General features: G+C 37.6%; 1 protein-coding gene across 1 annotated transcript; it reads right to left on the reverse strand.

Moving 5' to 3' along the window:
* Positions 1-91: 91 nt before the first annotated feature.
* On the reverse strand, positions 92-4701 carry LOC101891625 (uncharacterized). Its single transcript, XM_020035094.2, has 3 exons — positions 3655-4701; positions 3386-3599; positions 92-3089 (listed from the first exon to the last, which is right to left on the reverse strand). The coding sequence occupies exons 1-3, from the start codon at positions 4681-4683 to the stop codon at positions 184-186; spliced, it is 4149 nt and encodes a 1382-aa protein (XP_019890653.2). The 5' UTR covers positions 4684-4701; the 3' UTR covers positions 92-183.
* Positions 4702-21178: the final 16477 nt, after the last annotated feature.

Raw genomic sequence — 21178 nt, forward strand, 5'->3', positions numbered from 1 at the left:
CTTTTTAATTTATTTGCTACTGGCAAGTATCCCCTACTTCGTCAGCGAAAAGTCCACCTTAAAATGTTAGATTCGCCCCAAGAGTTAGTGTTAGGCCTTTTTAGTACTCAAAATGTACATTTTGTTCAGTTTGACAGCATTTTTTAAACGAATGAATACGACACATCTCTTTCTCTTCTTTGTTTAGATAATAGTTATTATTATTTTAATGAGAATTTTAATAAGCAAGCTGACAAAGAAACAAACGGATGAAAGCATGAATAGTTCGCCAGCCTTGAATCTGAGATAAAAGTAGGTGTCTATATCTCTTTCATAGGAATCCATTGTTGTGGGACCATAATAGCAAGAGATTATGCACACGGAGGCAAAGGTTTGTGACACCCAGATGCAGGAGCGTTGCAAAGAGCAGGAGTCATTGTATTTTACCGGTCCCCAAAGAGGTTGAAAGTGGAACCAATTAATGTAGAAATTACTTAAGTGCTCATGGAAACGCTCACTCCAAGTGCCACCTGAGAGCGATGGCATTACTTCCAATGGTTGCTGAGTAATCCAATTGTTTACCAGAAAGATTTGCTTTTCCTTCGTGGCATGATTGTGGGCAATTATGCGATGGCAATACCAGGAAGGGAAACGACCAGATTGATCACCGGAAATGGCAATTTTAAAAGGAAATTTCACATGTTGACCATCCAGCAGCAGTTGGCGAATGGAATTTCTCAAAAGCTGTGGTTTCCATGGATTTTGGAAAATTCTCAATGTGTAGGGACCTCTCTCCGATACAAATCTGAATTTAATATTTGATGTGCTCGATGAATTCCAATGTGATCCGGTATATATGAGAATTTCAAGATTAGGATGTTTCATGGGTTTGGCATCCGAAATGAGTATGGGTCTGGTGTTCCGTATGCGTCGAAAATTGATGAGTAGCACTGTCAGAAACACAAGCAGTGAGAGAATGTAAAATATCAGGATGTGCCAATTGATGGGCAAGTGATCCAGCAACCAGTGTTCTCTTAGGTCCTCCTTGACCGTCGGTTGGTATGTCCTGGCAGCGAAGTCAGAAAAGTGGTGGCATTCACATTCCAACTCCGGCCAATTGACAGTTAAATTATATTTAGGCCTACAGCCATCGGAGGACCACTGAGGATTTTCTATATTCCACTCCCAGTAGAGGCACTGATAAATGTCCACTGAAAACTTAAAGAACAGGGGAAATTTGCTCACCCCTTCTTGTGCTAGGAATGCTATGTAGGCTTCGGTGATGTGGGAGTTGTTGTTAAAAGCAAAATGGACTTTTTGGGAAGACAGTTGACTGGCGTCGAGTTTGGAAATCGTTTGTTGCATTTGAAACCCAGTGGGTTTTTCTCCCAAGCCAATTCCTATTGAGATACTCGAATTGAGGTTATGCATTTTCGAAACCAGTAATGAATGGCTCGGAACTTCCACGGTGAACATGGACATATGTTGCCGGGCCTTGATTTTACCCTGAATTTCTTGATTCGCTAATGATATTTTTAAATGGAATTTTATCGACAGGGGACTGTTGAGCCGCGAGGAGGGAGGTAGCCGCGGAAATGTGGAAAAATATAAAACATCCGAGGAAATGGGTAGCTCATGCGGATACCACCAGAATCTGTTCATTCCCATTGAGCCCACTTGAATGACAAGGTCATGGCTTTTGACTAGACTTTGTAAGTCCAAAATTGCCTCAGGGGATAGGTGCACCTCCATTGAGGGTTCCCCAAGGGCAATCGTTTGCCTGGAGGCATCATCAATCGCATATAAAAGCATTTCACAGGGATGATCATTGATTACGAAAGCGGGTTCCTTGGGTTGGTAGATATGTGTCGCCTGGGAACTGAACATTTGGAAAATTCTTTCCACTTCTTTTGAAAGTTCCAACCAATTTGCAATCTTTTCCACGATAAGAATATCGAAGTCGGATAACTCAGAGTAGTGTTCTGCCAAAGGGTCTGTCGCCATTATCGTTTCAGGCATGAGTGTCTGAATATCCATTGGGGGCTCCCAAGGTTTGGCAAACTCCCGCATAAGATCTACAATTTGATGCATGGCCAGCTGGTATCGTTCGATGTTAAGGTATTTGATTTCATGATCCTCGATTATGAGTTGAAGACCCTGCCTGAGTTTATGCATGTACTTTGTAACGGCCAAGGATTTACGATAATCGAGTGGGCGAAGGTTCATTACCAGATCATGGCTGATTGCTAGCCATTGCTCGATTGCTAGGAGTGTTAAGAGGGAGATGTTATGTACTTGATCCACTACGAAGTTGGCTTCGTCTTCGGTTGTCACAAATCTCACAACCGATTTGAGCAAAACAAAAGCTGCCAGTCGTTGGGAATTTTCAAAGAACTCTTTAGGATCGGTTCCATTTGTCAATAGAAACTCGTGAAAATTGCTGGGTCTGGGGAGGGCTGATATGTCCACATCTAATACTGTTTCAGTGCACGCATTCCATTGATCGCATATCAGAACTGTCAAGGTAGTACTTTCTGGTAATTTCACAATAATTTGGGCCTCATTAATGCGCTTAAGAGGAAAGTGTCCTGAAAAATAATGAAACTCCAATGGCAAGTCCTGATCTTCATAACTCTCACATTGTATGCGAAACTCGGTTTCCAATGCCGTTCCGGCAGAGGGTACTACGGAGCAATGACCTCCACTAGGTGGGGTATTTAGCTGAAATTCAATTGAGAAATGTCCTTTGAATGCTTCGGCATCAACTTCTAGGTCAATTAGCAGTCGAGTTTCTTCATTTTTGGGTTTATATATGAGGTGGCGATGATTTTCTCGTTGCTCGACACCATTTACGGTCCAAAAGAAGTTGATCTTCGGAGGGCATTGCGAGCATATTCCCTCAACATGGACCGTGGATCCGGCAACGTACTGATCACGTAAACAATTTCTCCGACATTTCATATCGACGTTTAGTTGATGGTCGGTCACAATGTGGACTTCTTGTTGAGCTTTGTCAGAGCTTAAAATATTTACTTTGGATTTTACCGTTAGAGTAAATATGTAGATGTTGTTGGCATTAAGACTGCCCGCTTGTATGTACACTTTGTTTTCTGGAAGAGATTTAGGGTGGCATTGATTAGCATTTCATTGAAAAAATCGCATGCATGCAACCTACGTCACACTGTGTTACAGCGTATTATACATATGTCTAATGTCTTTGTAGAGTCCATCTATGCTTGTCCGTCTCTTCTTCTATTTAGCCGTCTTTCAAGCCCTATAGGATCCCATCTATTTTCATGTAAGTGGTAACCAAGTAATGATAAAGTTGTTGTAAAGTTATAACTGTGCAGACTAGGAAACTAAGCTATAATAATTTTCCCAATATCATTTCGATGCAGTTCCATACCTGTTCCCATATTCTTGTGACAGAATTCATCACCTGATTCTTGTAAGGACACACAGGTCCAGTTGAATAATAAATCCTGCAATGCATCTGGGGCCAATGCAAAGTCACGACTTTTCGAACCATCCAACAGGACATTTTGAGCGATGCCAATTTGTCGGCGAAGACCTCCGGCTATAACGGCCTTCACCGGTTTCGGTAATACCAGAATGAAACACTGGAAATCAAGAAACTTGTAAATACCTTTGATTACAACAATTACACATATCTACCCTAGCCTCTGTGACAAATTCCAACCCCCTCTCTCTGTCTCTCCCCGACATCCTGAGTACCAATGAGTAGGAAGACATTACTTCACTGTGATAACTAAACCAGAGGCGATACGGAGCGACTTTCAAGACGGGCAAATTGGTGGTTCCAAAATCATGCAATCGTTTATTGCCGATTGTATTGAAAACCCGCCATTCGTAGACGACATTCGAATACGAGTGACAGTGCTGTTGCAGCACTGCTTCGAACGTATTAAAACGTGCAATATTCAACATCAGTGGTTCCAGGGGATCAAATCCATGCTCGAACTTCAGTTGTGGCACACATTCCAACTCCCTTCGAGGCAAAATTAATATGTCGAATTCCTGATAATGAAAGAATTCGGTGGCCGTTTCGGTATCGTACGAACGCAAGGACAGGGTCAAAATGCCCAAGTGCCAAAAAACTTCATGGGCCCGGTGGTAGTAGCCCTTGTTAAATGGCAGATCGTTGTGATAACGTATACCATTCTGTCTAATCAACGATTCCAAATCGGGCGAATATGTCCATTGCTGGCCAATATTTTCTGAATTCGTTTCAAAACTATCGATAACATAATTGTGGCCCATCAACTCCACGGAAAAGTTTACAAATCCACGCTGCTCCACAAGCAGCAGAAATGTGTGTTCTTCGGAATAGTAGCCGTAGTGATTGAAATATAAGAGCATGTTTTGAAAAACATTTTCATTCTCAATGTCACACCAGAGACCGCCATAACCTTCTTCGCAGTTTCGGCACATGAATTGGCCGACCAAATTTAGACATTCGCTATTATTTTCACATGGCTCTTCGAGGCAATTATCCACAAGTTCCGTACAGCGCGGACCTCGAAAGTATTTGTGGCCCACACATTGGCATGTCGGTTGGCCATTTTCTTCAAAACACTGTCCTTCGTGATTGCAGAGCGATGGCTCGCACTGCTTGCGGAATTCTGCAAGCGATGTGAAGACAACGAGAAGGAAATAAATTCGAGTTTGAAAATTATTTGGCATTTTCCGAAAAAAATCGAATGGTCGAATTGACTGCTTTGAAATTAGGTTTGTCTGGGTACTTTTCCAGTGATATTTACTCAGTAAACTCTCTCGATAGAGAAATGCTCTGTTCCAGAGCCTGCGAGAATCTACTACTTTTGGATTTTTTTTCGATATCATAAGGGACAAATCGGTCATCATAGTAAAAGTTTTAACATTTTTGCAGCTCTGAAACAGGCTACTATCATTAAAATCATGGTACGCCCTTTCGACAAAGTGATGCTATGGGGTTTAAAAATGGATTCTCGTAATATTCGCAGATCTTTAAATAAATTTTGACTCATTTGTAAATAAGTTTTGGCCTGTTCCAGAACTGCAAGAATCTAAAAGTTTTTCCTACGATAACCGATTTTCCCTTTATGATATCGAAGAAAATTGCAAAACTAGTAGATTCTTGCAGGTTCTGGAACAGACCATCTGATATTGATAATGGCTTTTTAGCGAAATATTAATAATTATAGCATTTCGCCGTTATTAATTTATAAAAATAAAAAAAATGAAAACATTCTTCGGAATCTTAAACCTGAGCCATCACATTTTAATGTGGCGCGTGCTCCTTTTATATATATATGAGTGTGTGTGTACCTGTTTTGTATCTGCCTTTTTCCTCAATGTGATTCGTTCTGTTTTAATGTTGCTCTTCCACAACAACAACAACAAAATAATACGCGGATTGATAGGAATTTATGTTAAGACAACGAAAACCGGCAGAGGCATCTCGGCCATGCCAAGAATCATTCATTAATTTACGACCATTTAAATGCCGTCAGGAATTCATGTTTAAGCAAAGCTGAATGTTTTCTGTTTGTATGCGTGTGTGTGTCCAATTTGTTTATCTTCCACTGGGGCCCTTGGCCGCCCGAGGATCTACCTGTCTGGCCACCTTTTAAGCCTCCCAGTTGGATTGGCTGCAAAGCTAATGACAAACATAAATGTGTGTAGTTAATTTACACCTGAATAACATCGTGTTCCGTCTGTCCGTTCGTCTGAAACAACTTGATTTTTTCAGGCAGGACGGACATAATTTCCTTTGGAGATATGTGTGTGTCTGTGTGTGCGTTTTAATGCCCATGACATTGACTTTGTGTGGCTTTTGTTTCATTCGAGGCGTCGCATTAAATTATGTGCAAAATTAATGAACCCCAGCCACTTTTCTTACTTAAAGATCGGCTCACGGGATCAAAGATTTCAGAATGGGAAAGCAAAAAAAATAAAAAAACCAAATACGCCATAAAACTCTGTCATAAATTAGCATTGATATTTTTGGTCGGCTGGCTGCCTGGCTGGCTTATAGCTTTAATTCATTTAAATCAAACTGTGAGTTTTGTGAATTTTTGTTAGTCGTCGGCATTCGTCGTGGCAGCGTTCGTTTTGTTTTTCGAGAGGTTTCAAAGAAATACATTTGTATTTGAATATAAAATCAAGTTCAGATTTCTGACATTGCAATTTTTTTGGAATGTGTCATATGAAACCTGGTGATATGCATGATTATGTGTATGACTGGACGTGGAACCATACCAGAAGGTTAATATTAAAAGTAAAACATTTTTAAAGTATTATTTCTTCGGTCATCTGAGATCTGCGAGATCACTTAAATTTGGAGACATACGAAAGAATGTGTTAGTCGTAAATCTATAAAATATATAGTAAATTCCTTAACTCGGACCATGGTAGAATCATGCAATCATACAGTTTGAGATGAAAAAAAAAAACTGCAACCAACTTCAGACTGCTGTCATTTCTAAGCTGTTAAAATTATTCCAGTGACAGCTCATTATATTGTTTACAAGCGTACCAAAGCATTTTGGTGAGAATTTTCCGGAAAAAGAAGTTATTCGTGATGGATTTCAAGCGTGATAGTGTGATTTGTTTATATTTGACTGGATAACCACAAGTGGTTATCGTTAGAGCACTCCAGCATTTAAATGTGAATAAATCTTTTGTGTCTCGTACCATCGCTCGTTACCGTGATATTGGTAGCGTAGCCCGACGTCAAGGAAGTGGACGGAAGAAAACAGTAACATCAGCAGAAATGGTTCGAAACGTAAAGAAGAGACTTGATCGAAAGCCGTCGTCGCAGTGGCCGAAAAATGGCTTGTGAATTGAACATATCGCAATATTCCATTCGGCAAATACTGAAAAATGAGCTCGGGGTAAAGCCATTGAAATTCCAAAAATTGCAAGAACTTACACCGCAACAGAAAGAAACAGAAAATAGAACCAAAAGAGCTAAAGAGATGCTTCGCTTAGGCGAAAAAGTTGAACTGCCCAATTTGGTTTTATCCGATGAGAAAACATTCGTTGTTCAGCAGTTTGTCTACCAGAACTCAAGCGCCGGCCATGGTGTGGGCCGCCATAACAGCCGATGGCCGCTCTCCGCTCGTATTAATTGATCATTGCATCAAAATAAATGCCGAGTATTATCGCAGTTTGGTCGCAGACCTTGGACATTCAAACAGCACTCAGCACGCGCCACCCAAGATTGTTTACAAAATGAGGCTCTTCGCTTCATTTCCAGCGCACAATGGCCACCTGGGTACCAAGCCGTTGGACTATTGTGTCTGGAGTATTTTGGAAAGCAAGGTTGGGACTAAAAAATACCAAAGTGTCGATCACTTCATGCAAGCGCTTCGCCGAGAATGGGCCAATATACGGCATTCGGCCATAATTCGTGCCCAAGGTGACCAATGTGAACAAATCTAAACTTATTTTAGAATTTGATGCTATTTCCGACATTTTTTGCTTTCATTCAATAAAATTAAAGAAATAATAATAAAATTGTGGCGTTTGACTTTGTTGCAGTTTTTTTATCTCACCCTGTAAATCGGAAATACTTGTATACTCAATAACAATTGCACATAGTTTTCCGGGATTCAATTCCGTTGTCTTTGTTTGCTTTTTTAATGACTGCTATCGTGGGCAAAGACAATTGTGTTTTTATTATTTTCAATACAAAAAGCAACAAAAAAAAGAATTTGTCAGCGTTTGAGACACAGCTTGAAGATCCTTCTTACGCTCCATCCATTTAGATTATCATTTTATGTGTTTAACATCTTTGGGGGTTTTGGCGACTGCAGGTATGTCGAGACAACTGGACATTAGTCATGAGCACCCTCTGTCGTCTGTTATGAAGGGGTAATGGAGAGTGAGGGCGGGGGGTGGTTACACTGAAACATAAGTTTCTCAGTGTGAAGTCCGTTGGTGAAACAAAAAACCGAAAGTGTTTCGCAATTAATTCAGCGATTTGTCAAACACATTTTTTAAAGTCATTTGTTACTCACATTCGCAGGTAATGTTGTGTTGCTGAATTTTGCTTCAGGTTTTGTGTGTTTGTCCTCTTGGTGAGTAAATCGGATTAGTGGAGGTTTAACTTTAAGGATTTTTTTTTTAATTTTCATCAGTGAGAAATTATCTTGATGTATTTTATAATAATAGAAAAAATAGTTATACGCTAAAAGTATAAATTTTTCTTGAATTTTGTTAAAATTCTGAAATTTAATGCATTTCAATTAGCTCATCATGAAATCTGCATACATAGCTACTTGCAGCATGTGTAGTAAGTGAGAGTCTTTATTTAGGGAATTTTGTCCTTCTAACCTGATTATTTCTATGTATATTTCGTCCTCAATGTCCTTAATCACAAGACGCAATTTTTTATGTCAAAATGTTCAAAAAAAAAATGAAGCTTGTAAAATTGTAGAACGATTCTCGATTCGAATAAAACTACATTTTGTTGATTTTCAACTTTCACCCTACAAAATTTGTTTTGATATTTGTAGTGCTCATAAGACGTTGGGTTTTGGAAATGAGCTAGATCCATCCACATTTAGGCAGGGTCCCAATATAAAGGTATAAAGGCTAGTTTCCAGACAAAGAAATAATTTTTATAGAACAGGAATCCAGCCCCAGGGCCTCAATTCTTGTTCTATGAAAATGAGAAATGAAAACTTTTATAAAGGAAAGAAATTACAAATGAGCATTTTTTTTAAAGGAAATATATTTCATTTCATATTTTCAAAGAACAAGAATCCAGCCCCAGGTCTCACATCTCAAACAAAGCAGCTGTAATTAGAAATTTAATATTTTTTAGGGGCCTAGCCCCACCAAGAATATATTTCACACTTTCAATTATTGATCTAAACATTTTAATGTAAATCTCGCTTTAACAAAATAGGCACGGAAAATAGCTGTGTGTGAACAAGCAATGTTCCCACGCAATGTTCTTCTAAAACAAACGACTTAAGACACAAACATGTAATCCATTTTTTCGTGAACATTTGCATCTTTTCTTTTTTTTTTTTGGGAAATATCCCACAATTTGTACACCAATTATGGCAAATTGTGTTAACACTGACATGAGAGTAACAAAAATCCGCATATCTCCAAAGACCGAGATACCTGACACGGCAATAACAACAAGAACCAATCCGCAATGACTAAAAAAGTGTTCACGTTTGCGCACTTATGTCTCACTGCCCGCTCAAAAAAACGACAAACACAGAAATGTATTTCCACCGAGTATCGCTCTTTCGAGATGATGAAGGCAAATTTGTCTGTAAAAAGAGGAACACGGCAATTGCATGCATCTCATAACAACGGTAATCTGATGACGTCTACCACACTGAAACTGTCAACCGGCGTCAAGACATAGAAAAAATACGCCAGAACCGATGTTAAATGACAATGGAAATAGGATTACTAAAAAAATATAATAGCTTTGCATATTCTCTTTGTTAGCTATGTACGAACTGCCGACCAAAACCACAAACACACAAAAAAGCGTAACATTTTGGAACCTTTAGCCTTGCGGGAAATCGATAATCTCTCTGGTTTTTTTTTCTTCGAAGCCCATGGCTGGCTATTCATCCGCTGAAAATGTCGCAGACTTTCGAATTAAGTTGAGGAAATAAAAACTAAAGTTTAATGTAAACAACGATTGGTTGCTGCTTCGGTATTTTGTTCCATAGATTATGGGACAAGTGACACGACTGACCAAAATCGTTGTCGTCGACTATTTTCTCTTCGCTGCTTTACCAAGACTTATTGCAGCCGGAGAGACTCTTTTGGTCAAATGGTAAAGTGTTTTCCATTTCCCTTGTCGATCGATCCGCTGAATGTCTGCCATCAGTGTTGTTGTTGTTGTCTATGGTCGCTTGTCTGCCGCTGCTACTTTCAAACTTTACACAGTCGACTTCAAAGCGAAATGCTGAACAATAACAATGTATACTAATTACCCTCCTGGGATTTTCAGAGGTTTTCTCCAGAGCTTGAGCAGAAAATAAGCGAAACGTTGCGGTCAGTGCATTTGGAAACCAGCAAACAAAACCGATTTCATATAAGTTCAAGGAATATTTTGGGACATATACGCATTGAAAAGAACCGAGGACAAGGATTTCTACAAGCTTGACTGTTATATTTTAAGCTATGGTAATTTGGAGTAAAGATGGGCAGCGTAAATAACACTAGGCAACACGAAAATGATTAACTAAATTTTTATACTAAAAACGAGAAGACACTTTTCTAGCTGTTTTTCGTCGGATATGAGTTTCAAACAATATTTCCTTTGGACATGCATGCTCCAAATAATGGGGCCCCTAACAGCGAAAGTTGGTGGAAAAAAAACGGCGACACGTGTGTTCAATTTATGGATCTTTTATCAAAATGGGGTTAATAATCTTCGACTTAAAAAGCTATTACAGTATAAAAGTGGTGTAAACATAGGATGTACCGGCCCATTCTCGCTGGTATCTCTCCGAACTGTTAATACCTCCCACCATTTTGAAGAAACTTGAAAAATGCCGCTCAAAATACCGAATATCGGGAGTCATTGTTATTTGGTGGCTATCCGAAGACGTGAACCTGCATACGCGATTTTTTGTCTAAGGCTGTAGTACCTATTACGAACTTCAAATACGAAACTTGAAGCAATATCTCTAGAGTCATAAGAATATCAAATATTGGGAGGTAACGTTATATGGGGCCCTATATGGAGACGTGGATCGACATAACCCATTTTTCGAACTTAACCTGCCTACTGGAAAATTTTGATGATTGCTGCCAAATTTTTCAATGAATTGTCTGAAAATCCTCAAAAGGAGTTCTTTCTAAGAATTTTACCTCCTGCAAAAGTATTGTCTATATTGGTCCACGATATAGTATATCCCCCATATAATAGTATCTCCCTTTATTCGGTATTTTAATGATTTTAGCTACGTTTTTCGATGGAATTTTCTAAAAATCCTTACTAGAAGTTCTTTCTAAGCATTTTACCCCCTGGAGGAGAAATGTCTATATAGGTCCACTATACCATATAGTCCACGGTACCTCTCGATATTTCACATTTTGACGATTTTAGGGTCATTATTCACCGGAGTTGTATCAAATTTCGTATTTAGAGTTCGTAATGGGACTACAGCCTCTGAAAGAATTTTTTTTATGCAGGTCCAGGTCTTCATATAGCCCCGATATAACGATACCTCCCTATATTGGGTATTTTGATGATTTTACCTACATTTCTCCCCGGTTTATTTTTTTAAGTTTCGTATTTGAATATTGTAATTGTAATTTTTTACTTGTTATTTTATGTTACTGGTCAGAAGTCAAGTGCTTTCCATGAGAATATTATATCTATCACATTGGTTTAATGAAAATAATACACATTTTTGGACATCCTTCTAAACCAATGAAAATGTTCGTTGGGTATTGCCATTAAATCAAACCATAGATCAAGATAAATTGTGTCTTTGCGCACACATACATACAAATAGTATTCAACAGAAACAGAAGCTCTTCAGTTTAGAAGTCGGATTAAGCTTTACATTACGAGCTGTTCGACTTTACATTTGATGTAGGCTAGCTGTTAAAACATCTCCCGTCGGAGAACCGAGAGGATACCTCAAAACGTTTGCCGTTAATTCATTGGCCTGCTGTGATTGTTTTAAGCGCCTGCTTCTCACACGCTGTCAGCTCCGATGTTCGATGACCAAAGTTGTTGAGGACCGAACGAATTGTGTTTCCAATGTTGCGCTCTACTTTTTTTGTAGTTTCAAACCGTAGTGTTTTTTTATGGCCCACTACAGCCTTAGCACATTCCTGTACTTTGGAGTGTCTGTGGGCAAGGATAAAAGTGTCAGCATTTGTCAAAATGTCAATGGAAGCGACATCAATAACACTGAGCCAACTCATTCATTTTCAGCAGGATCAGTAGCGATGACATTGGCAATGGTATTGAGAGATGACAAGGGATTTGAAACAAAAAATAATACGAAAACTAAACCATGGCTAAATAATTCATTTACTGTACGGAATTAAATGCAATAAATTGGTACACAGTGTTTCGGAATGTTTGACATAATTGCTGGAGATTTTTTTTCTAACTGTAATAATTTGTTAAAATTAAAACTAACATTTCTTCGGATATTCTACTGAAGGAATGGAAAGAGAACTATGAACGATTCCAATATCTCTTAGAATGTGCGAACAGGTGTCGGTTAAGCTTCTCTTTAGCATTGGTGTTCTCCTGACGAACTGCTAACAGCAGCAAACTACTGTGGCGACTGACATTGTCGCTGTTATTGTTGTTGCTGTACAAACAGTTGCTCTGTGTTAAACGTTGATTGACGCTTCGGATAAGTTACTGTCTGGAAATTGAGATTGAATTTACGAGTCGCGCCACTGGTGAGTGTGTCAATATACCATGGAGTAGCAGAGGCAGTCATACATTTATCGAAATTCCCTGCAGAGTCACTCGCACTATTTTCGCAAAGCTTTTCATAGCAGCAATGACGACGCTTTTCATTCGTCCAATCGTAAAAGCGTCAATAGCCAATCGCTTAAGATTTTCCAGCTGTCAAATTAAAAGAATAATAATATTTTCAAGTGTGTGTCTGTATGTAACAGGTCACTGCTCCACGGTGAGTATGTTTCTTTGGTACTATAGACTCCTTTGGCCACGCTCAGGAGGTTCGCGTGAATGCCAGAGCTATTTCGATTTCAATGATTTGCTATAATTGTTTTCGATTGCAATAAATGCCGTTTTGACTGAGAAAAACAACAATTGGCCAACTCAATGGGATCGATTTCAATCAATTCATTTTTGTTTCACGAAGTAATTCATCGTTTTGAGTTTGTTTCTTAAGTCTACTGATATGTCATGCCAAAAAACGGGGCAAGTTCTATGGAAATGTGAGAGAAATCAAGTATTTTATGGATATACAGGGCGAGATAAAAAACTGCAAAAAACTCAAACGCCATAATTTTTACATTTTTTTAAATTTCATTAAATGAAAGCAAAAAATGTCGAAAATAGTAGCAAATTCCAGAATAAGTTTAGATTCGTTCGAATTGGCCACCTTTGGCACGAATTATGGCCTTCAAACGGCCAATGAAACTATCGGACGCTGCCCGAAAGTTGATCTGCGGTATTTTGGCCCATTCCCGGCGAAGCGCTTGCTTGAGGTGATCAACACTTTGGTATTTTTTAGTACCAACCTTGCTTTCCAAAATACTCCAGACACAACGGATTGGTATCAGGAAATTTTGGTGGCGATTGTGCGCTGGAAAGGAACCCAGGAACGTCATTTTGTAACAACCCTTGCTGAGTGCGATGGTGCTGAGACCTGTTGGAATATCCAAGGTCGGCGGCCAAAATGTTTGCGTGCTCAAGGCTTCAATACACCCTCCAGAATGTTTTCGCGATAATATTCTGCATTTATATTGATGGTCGATTATTATGAGCGGAGAGCGACCGCCGGCTGTTATGGCGGCCCACACCATCACCATAGCCGGCGCACGAGTTCTGGTGGCCAACCGAAGGTGCACGTGTTCAGCTGACCTCTTTGGCAAGTAAATAGGATCATTTTGTTTGTTTACCAATTGCAGGAAAACGAATGTTTTCTCATCGGAGAAAACCAAATTCGGCCGTTCACCACTATCGGCCAAGCGAAGCAACTTTTTAGCTCTTTTGAGTCTATTTTATTTCTGTTGCAGTGTAAGGTCTTGCACTTTTTGGAATTTCAATGGTTTTACCCCGAGCTCATTTTTCAATATTTGCCGAATGGAATATTTCGATATATTTAGCTCATGAGGCATTTTTCGGCCACTGCGACGCGGGTTTCGATCAAGATGCTTCTTTACTTTTCGAACCATTTCTCCTGATGTTGCTGTTTTCTTCCGTCCACTTCCTTGACTTCGGGCTACGCTACCAGTATCACGGTAACGAGCGATGGTACGAGACACAAATGATTTATTAACATTTAAATGCTGGAGTGATCTAGCGATAGCCACTTGTGGTTTTCTAGTCAAATAAAAATAAATCACACTATCACGCTTAAAATCCATCACGAATAATTTTTTTGGAAAATTCTCACCAAAATGCTTGTGTAGGCTTGTAAACAATATAATGAGCTGTCACTGGAAAAATTTTAACTACTGTCGGACGAGTGGCTTAGAAATGAAAGAGGTTGATTGCAGTTTTTTCATCTCACCCTGTATATTGGATTGAAGGATATTTTGGAGTGTAGGCAGATATACGAATGTCGATATTTTGGCATGACTTTCGTATAATTCCACTTTCGTTATATGGTGTAAACTTCAGACGGATTGTGGGTTCCCAACTTGCAGGAAAACTCCTTGAGCAGGAGGTGTAGGAAAACTCCTTAAAAAAAAAACAAATTTTCAATTTTAATAAATCGCTAAGCCAAAAAATGACCACCACGAACCCAGTTATGTTTTTCAATAATCATTGAAATGCTTCAAAACATTTGGAGAACATTTCGCATGTTCGTGTCTTAAGTCTTTTGTTTCAAACAGCCGTCTATGCCATTGGCCAGCGTTATTTAATAATCCCATTAAATTTACATTTTAATTGACAACAAATTATAATGGAACAAGACCAACAACAACGACAACAATAATCACAAATTAAAAAGCGTTTGCAAAACTACCGCACATACAGACATACATACATGTGTATGTGTATGTGTATGTGTATAATGTGTATGTATGTAAATGTGTTGCTATCCGCCAATTGATTCCAATCAATGGCTGAATTGTCGATATTGTTTTTTCATTCTAAAACAGAAATAACATTCCTACAATTAACAAATTCTCCATTGTTCGTATTCGGAATTTTTAATTATAGCAATTGAAAATCAATTCATAATTCACGGCCATCAAATGGCAGTTGTATTTTCATATCGCTTTTTGCTCCATTTCAATGTGGCAACGGTGTTGTTGTTGTTGTTGTTGTGCTTTTCGTTTTTCTGTTGCTGCCGCTGTTCTATTCCATGGCGCTATTTTCAAAAAAGAAAAAAAAAAAAAACAAACGTCAAACAGCCTCATAAAATAAATCGTGTTTTGTCCCGCTTTTGTAATTCCGTTTCAGTGTTCGGTGTCTGGCGTGTGTTGTGTTAAACATTTGTTGCATGTCGTGCTTACTTGCATTGCAAAAACAACAACACCAACAACAAGAAAGGGGGAAAATATGAAAAATATGAGTTTCTGATGTTTTAATTTTTTTTTGCCCCGCCATCTCAGCTATTGTCGTATTTCAGTAAATAGGAAAAATATGTTCAACACTTTTGTTGTTTACTGTGGCGTGTAATGAAAGATTTATGTGCCATAATTTAGTCAAGTAAATTTCAAGCACAAAACGGAGATCTGAACTGCAGCAGAGGACTTTCGGTGCATTTGTAATAACACGTATTGGAATTTGTTTTTAATTCCGAAACAAATGAGAAAATAATTTCCAAAAACATTGTTGATGTGAATGTTGCGATGATATTGATATCGCGATATCTTAATACACACTTTGATGTGCAGTGTAAACTGATAATAAGTATAAGTATGGAACAAAGTTTGTTCCATGGTAAAATTAAGAAGGTAAAGTAATTTCAAACAAGCATACCCATCTCTGCATTTTCTGAAATTTACCTCGTCAATTTTCACCGCATAAAAAACGGGTTCCCATCTTTGATTTGTGTACGAACAATGAATTTATAAATAAACATTTTGACAATGAAATGTTGTCAAATGAAACTTTAAATATTTCGAAAGTCACCCCTGACGATTTCGATGGTTCACAAAATATTGGTACCATTTAATAATTGTTTACAGAAAAAAGTCAAAAACGTATCATTTTAAATTTAAAAGATTTTTGGAGAATGCAACTATTTGGATTCTGGTACAAAAACAATTTATAAGAAAAATATACTTTTTTCGTGCCGCTTGTACCGAAAGTTTAAAAAAAAATTGAACAAAACAATTTTGAAAATTTTTTAGAAATAGATTCTTTTTTCCTACCAATTTTAAGAAGTGTGATCAAGTGAACGATTTACAATTATGGACACTATTGGTACAATATATTTGAGCAAGAGTACACAAGGGAATTTTGGTATTCGTGGAGAGATTTTCCACACATACTCGTAATATTAGCTTATCTTATGCTATTTTCGTCATGTCCTGATTTCTTCTAGGGGTCGATTGGACTGTGAAAGGTCTGTACTCTGAAATGGCATAAGGATTTTGTGCACTCATTCCAAAAATATAAGGGCTTCAATAGAGCTAGATAAAGCTTTGAAATGTGGATTTCTTCCCTATAATTGATCCAAATTTTGAATAAAAATAACTCCTATAAACTGAGGGTTACGATTTTTTCACACTTCAAACCCTGAATTTCGCAAAAATAACACTGTGAGCTGTCGGTTAAAACACATATATAATTTCTCAATCATATCTCTAAAATTTGATGCGGACAAAACGTGCCTCTTCGAAATAACGGTTTCAGACCCTAGATCTCTTTGGAGCAAATCTGTTTCAGGACATTTGTTGTCGATCTAGAGGTGTCCGTCCTTCCGTATATCTGTCTGGCTGGTGCGCACTATAACTCTCAAAGGGAATATCTTATTTGGTCCAAATTTGATACATTGTAATATTGTTATCAAACTTAGATCGAGTTCAGAGATTTGCAATATAGGTCCCCTACTTCTGGTACCTCCCCCACAAAAAAATGTCATAGAGAAATATTTACCTTATAGAACAAGAAAGTATTATTCAGGTTAGTACAAACTTTGCAAATCCCAATATTCGCATCAGCATTAGGTTAGGTGCGTAAATTAGCAATATAGGCAAACTCCAAGTACCTCCCCCACAAAGGGCCACAATTTTGAATAATTATAACTCTTATAAAATGTGGTCTGATTTTCTTCGAGCTTGACGCATCCTAATATTTTTACCACACCAGATCTTGTTATAAAAATGAAATATATTGAACCATTCCTTATTGTACCTTCCACACAACGGATCAAAATGTTGAATAATAATCTCTCATGAATTGCGAAATAAGCACCCGATTCTCTTAAAATTTCACACATTCCACTCCATCTGGTCCTCCCCCACAACAAGCTAAAATATTGTATGATTATATCTCGCGTAAAATGCGAAATAATCATCTGATTCCCTCTAAACTGTCCACATTTATTAATATTATTACTGACACAAGATCTGTTGTGAAGATGATATGATATATATCGGCTCACCCCTTCCGGTACTTCCCCCACAAAGGGTCACAATTTTCAATACTTATATCTTTCATAACTTGCGGTACACGTCAACGATTCTTTTCAAACTTGGTATGTTTCAACCAGAGATCTGATATGAACATGGAATTTATCGGTCAACTCTTTCTGGTACCACCCCCACAAAAGTTCAACATTTTGATTAGCGTTTATTCGCATTTTGCACATCAACATTTTGATATCAGTATTAGATTAAGTGGAATGCTTTGGTCCAATATATCTGCAAATTCGAGCTTATTTCAATATTTTAAAAAAATTATCAAAAATGTAGTGGAAATCTGGAACGTTGTAATATCAGACTTAGATCAGCTACAATAGGTCTATATTGGCACTTCCTCGGAACCTCCCACATAAAGGGTCAATAGCTTGATGATAATATATATTACGGAGAGGACAAGTGTTGGCATTTATTCCTTGGCATGCCGTAATTATTTTGTAGTTTCAAATAGTTCGGCTTAATTCTGCTCTTTTTTTTTTGTAAAAATAACCTTCATTTATAAGTGGAAAAAATTGTAATGTTTATGAAAGGGTAAGGCCGAGAAGAAAGTTCTTTCAGAAAGAGCTACTAGTCCTCATCAGTTCCCCTTGATTTCATTTGCGATGTTTATCCCATAAATTTTTTCTGGTTATTCATTGACAAATTAATAAGTAGGCTGGAGGCAAGGCGTTGCATTGAACATATCCGTACCATAAAATCAAGGATGAATTCGTCTTTTCTTTAGTGTCCCATTTGGCAATTACATAATTTTTACGGCCAAAGTAGGCAGTACCAATTTTGATATCTTCTTTACATATTTCTGAGGTTGTATTGGAAGTAGCGTTTTTGATACATCGTCATCAGATGCTCATTTGACTGTCCACCATTTACATCGGACTGCAACAAATTGCTTAATTCTTTTAAATGAATTTATAACAAATGTCTGAAGTGCGAGTGGGTAGAATGTTGAAATTACTTCTTGCATCGGAAAATGTAAATTGAAATATTTAATATGCAATTCTTTCAAAGTATTCTTTATGGGATTTCCTTCGAACACGAACATGTGTGCTAACTGCACAAACAAACATAAATAAATATTATGACTGAAGATAGGAGTAAATAATAGATCTTCTAAAAAAATTGTTTCACAGCCATGAACACTTTTCAAGGTCAAGGACAAACGATTTTTATGTCGGTAATTTTGGTATTAAAATCATTCGGTATATAATACGAATTTCGATTATGTTACTCCCAAACTGCAGCTGCAACACATTCAGCACATATATATGTGTGTATGTGTATTGGTGTGTGGTGTTGATCACAATTGATTTTTTGTGTTCAAACATTCTTGTAGGAGTTCCAAACAAATTGTTAATAGAACATGATTTGTTGCAGAAAACAGTGAACAACTCACATCCACACCCCGCCGACCCTGTCGACCAATAAATCTCCAGAACAAATCTGAGAACAAAAATAGACTTGAATACGACAATAATTCATATCGCTGCTTGGAGTCAATAATTTATAACGGCAGTTAGAGGTTTTAATAAGAATTCTAAACACAGCCAATGCATTGGCGGGTAAAACAAGAAGTTGATTTTGAAAATAAAAAACAATCAAACCACAACATTCAGACTAAAATATATCGAGTCAAACAAACTCCATTGTTTTGGAGTTGAACGTCAGAGCCGAATTCAATCAGATACCATGCCATGTAATTGATGGCTAAAATATGATAATTCATTGAAATAAAATTTGAAAAGGGGAGAACAATTGGTAGGAGACGACCTTGTGATACCCTACGTTGCTATCCATTGCTTCAGGAAGAGTGTAATGGTTTTTTTAGTTTATTAAAATTTCAGAGGGAGGCATTGAGAGTTAAACCACAGCTGTCTTCTGTTCTTTTTAGGGGTCATATGCATACAGGGTGAGATAAAAAAACTGCAACCAACTTCAGACTGCTGTCATTTGTAAGTCACTCGTCCGACAGCTGTTGAACTTATTAGAGTGACAGCTCATTATATTGTTTACGGCGAATCACTCACACCGAAAACATTTTGAATTTAACGTCGAAATTGATCTAATGGATTTTTAGGATTTACCTAGAGGAACATTGGCAAAATACGGCAAATATTCAATATTGCACCAATGCTTCCTCATAACAAAAAAAGTGTAAATATTTAATTAATGCATAATTCTATACTGCTTTTAATTGCCTTGCTTTTATAAATTACAAAGTTCTGCTTCTCATCTCTTGGGAGTAATAAAGATTTGCCACTTCTGCAACATCAAAACAAATTTGAAGACAAAACTCCCAAAGCCATAAAGAATACGAGTGAATTCTACAGAATAACTTTGTGCTCCTTTTGATAAGACTGTTGCTGACATCTCCATCAAACAATCCGGCGCATACCCCATCTTCAGGTGGATTATTAGATGTTTCTCAATCTTCCGCTAAGATAAATGTGTGCAGAAATGCGAAATAATTTTGTTGGTCTGTTGTTCTGCTTGGACACCAGGAGAGTGTTGTTGAGGGTCGAGGTTAAATGAACACCAAGCTGGAGAGATGCAGAATTTTATAACAAAATAACAACACGTACCGCCAAAAAATACTAACACACACACATGTTCATATGTAATATAAATTGACAAAATCTTACACATGTTCAGATGACATGGAATGAAGGAGGGTTATATGCAATTTCAAGAACTCCACTTTGGAAGTAAAGGTGATAATATAGAATTGGACAATTGAGGGTAAGGGGAATTTTTTTAAATATTTTTTTAAACAATCTCCAGGTATCTGTCGTCCTTTTCTATGGCTAGGGTGACTAGTAGCAGTAAATTGAAAAAATAAAAAATAATTACTTCTTATTCTTCCTAAGCTTTGGTTCAAACTAATTCAAACGAGGTCCGGCATAAAACCACAACAAAAACAATAACTGTGGCAGCAAAACAATTTTCAACTTTTAACCTTCTTCTGGGAATTGTTGTGCAATGTTTTCCCAGATTTTCTTGCAGTTTTTGTTGATTTCTTTTCCAGAAGCAGTTTCTTGTGTTTTATACTGGAAACAAGAAAAGCGTAGGTCGACCACATTTCCCTGATGCTAGGAAAACATGAAAAATAAAAAAAAAAAACTCCATTGTCAAGCAAGGTTTGTAGCCGTCCGTTTTGTCAAAGGACAGTATTAATCATTTTTCTGGTGAGGCTGAATAAATATGATGTCGTTGGAAAAGTCTTCCCTGTTTGGCTGCTTTTTTAATGAAATATTACATCCACTGCACATTACATTGGAAGGTGAAGTAACAAAAACATAAAATTTTAATTCGTTATTTTGACCGTATAATTGGGAATCTCTTTCTTAAATTAAATGGTAATAGGCCTTTGACGTTTATATACATAAAAAAGGTATGAGTACCATTGGAATTGTATCCATTCTATGGTAGATTTTTCCATGTTAAGACAGCTTGATAGGGGCCATCGTTGATATTAAAAAACAATTGGCTTTAATTGAATTCGAATTTTTATACCCTACATCATACATAGTATGGAGGGTATATTAAGTTTCATTCCGTCTGTAACTCATCGAAATAATAAATTTAGATCCAAAAAAGTCCGTCAGTCCGTCTGTTGTAATCACGCTAAAGTCAAAACGAAACAAGATAGGAAACTAAAATTTTGCACAGATCTGTCTTTTGTCTTCAGACAGGACAGGTTCGAAGATGGGATATATCGGTCCACGATAACGGTACTCCTCCATATTCGATATTTTGCTGATTTTAGCCACATTTTTCAATGGAACTGACACAAAGGGTTGCTTTTTAGTACTTTTTCCCCTGGAAGAGAATTATCTATGTATATAGGCCCACGATATCGTATAGCGGTACCCATCCCCCCCAATTC

The sequence above is a fragment of the Musca domestica genome, unplaced genomic scaffold (assembly GCF_030504385.1).
Source record: "Musca domestica strain aabys unplaced genomic scaffold, Musca_domestica.polishedcontigs.V.1.1 15, whole genome shotgun sequence".
NCBI lineage: Eukaryota > Metazoa > Arthropoda > Insecta > Diptera > Muscidae > Musca > Musca domestica.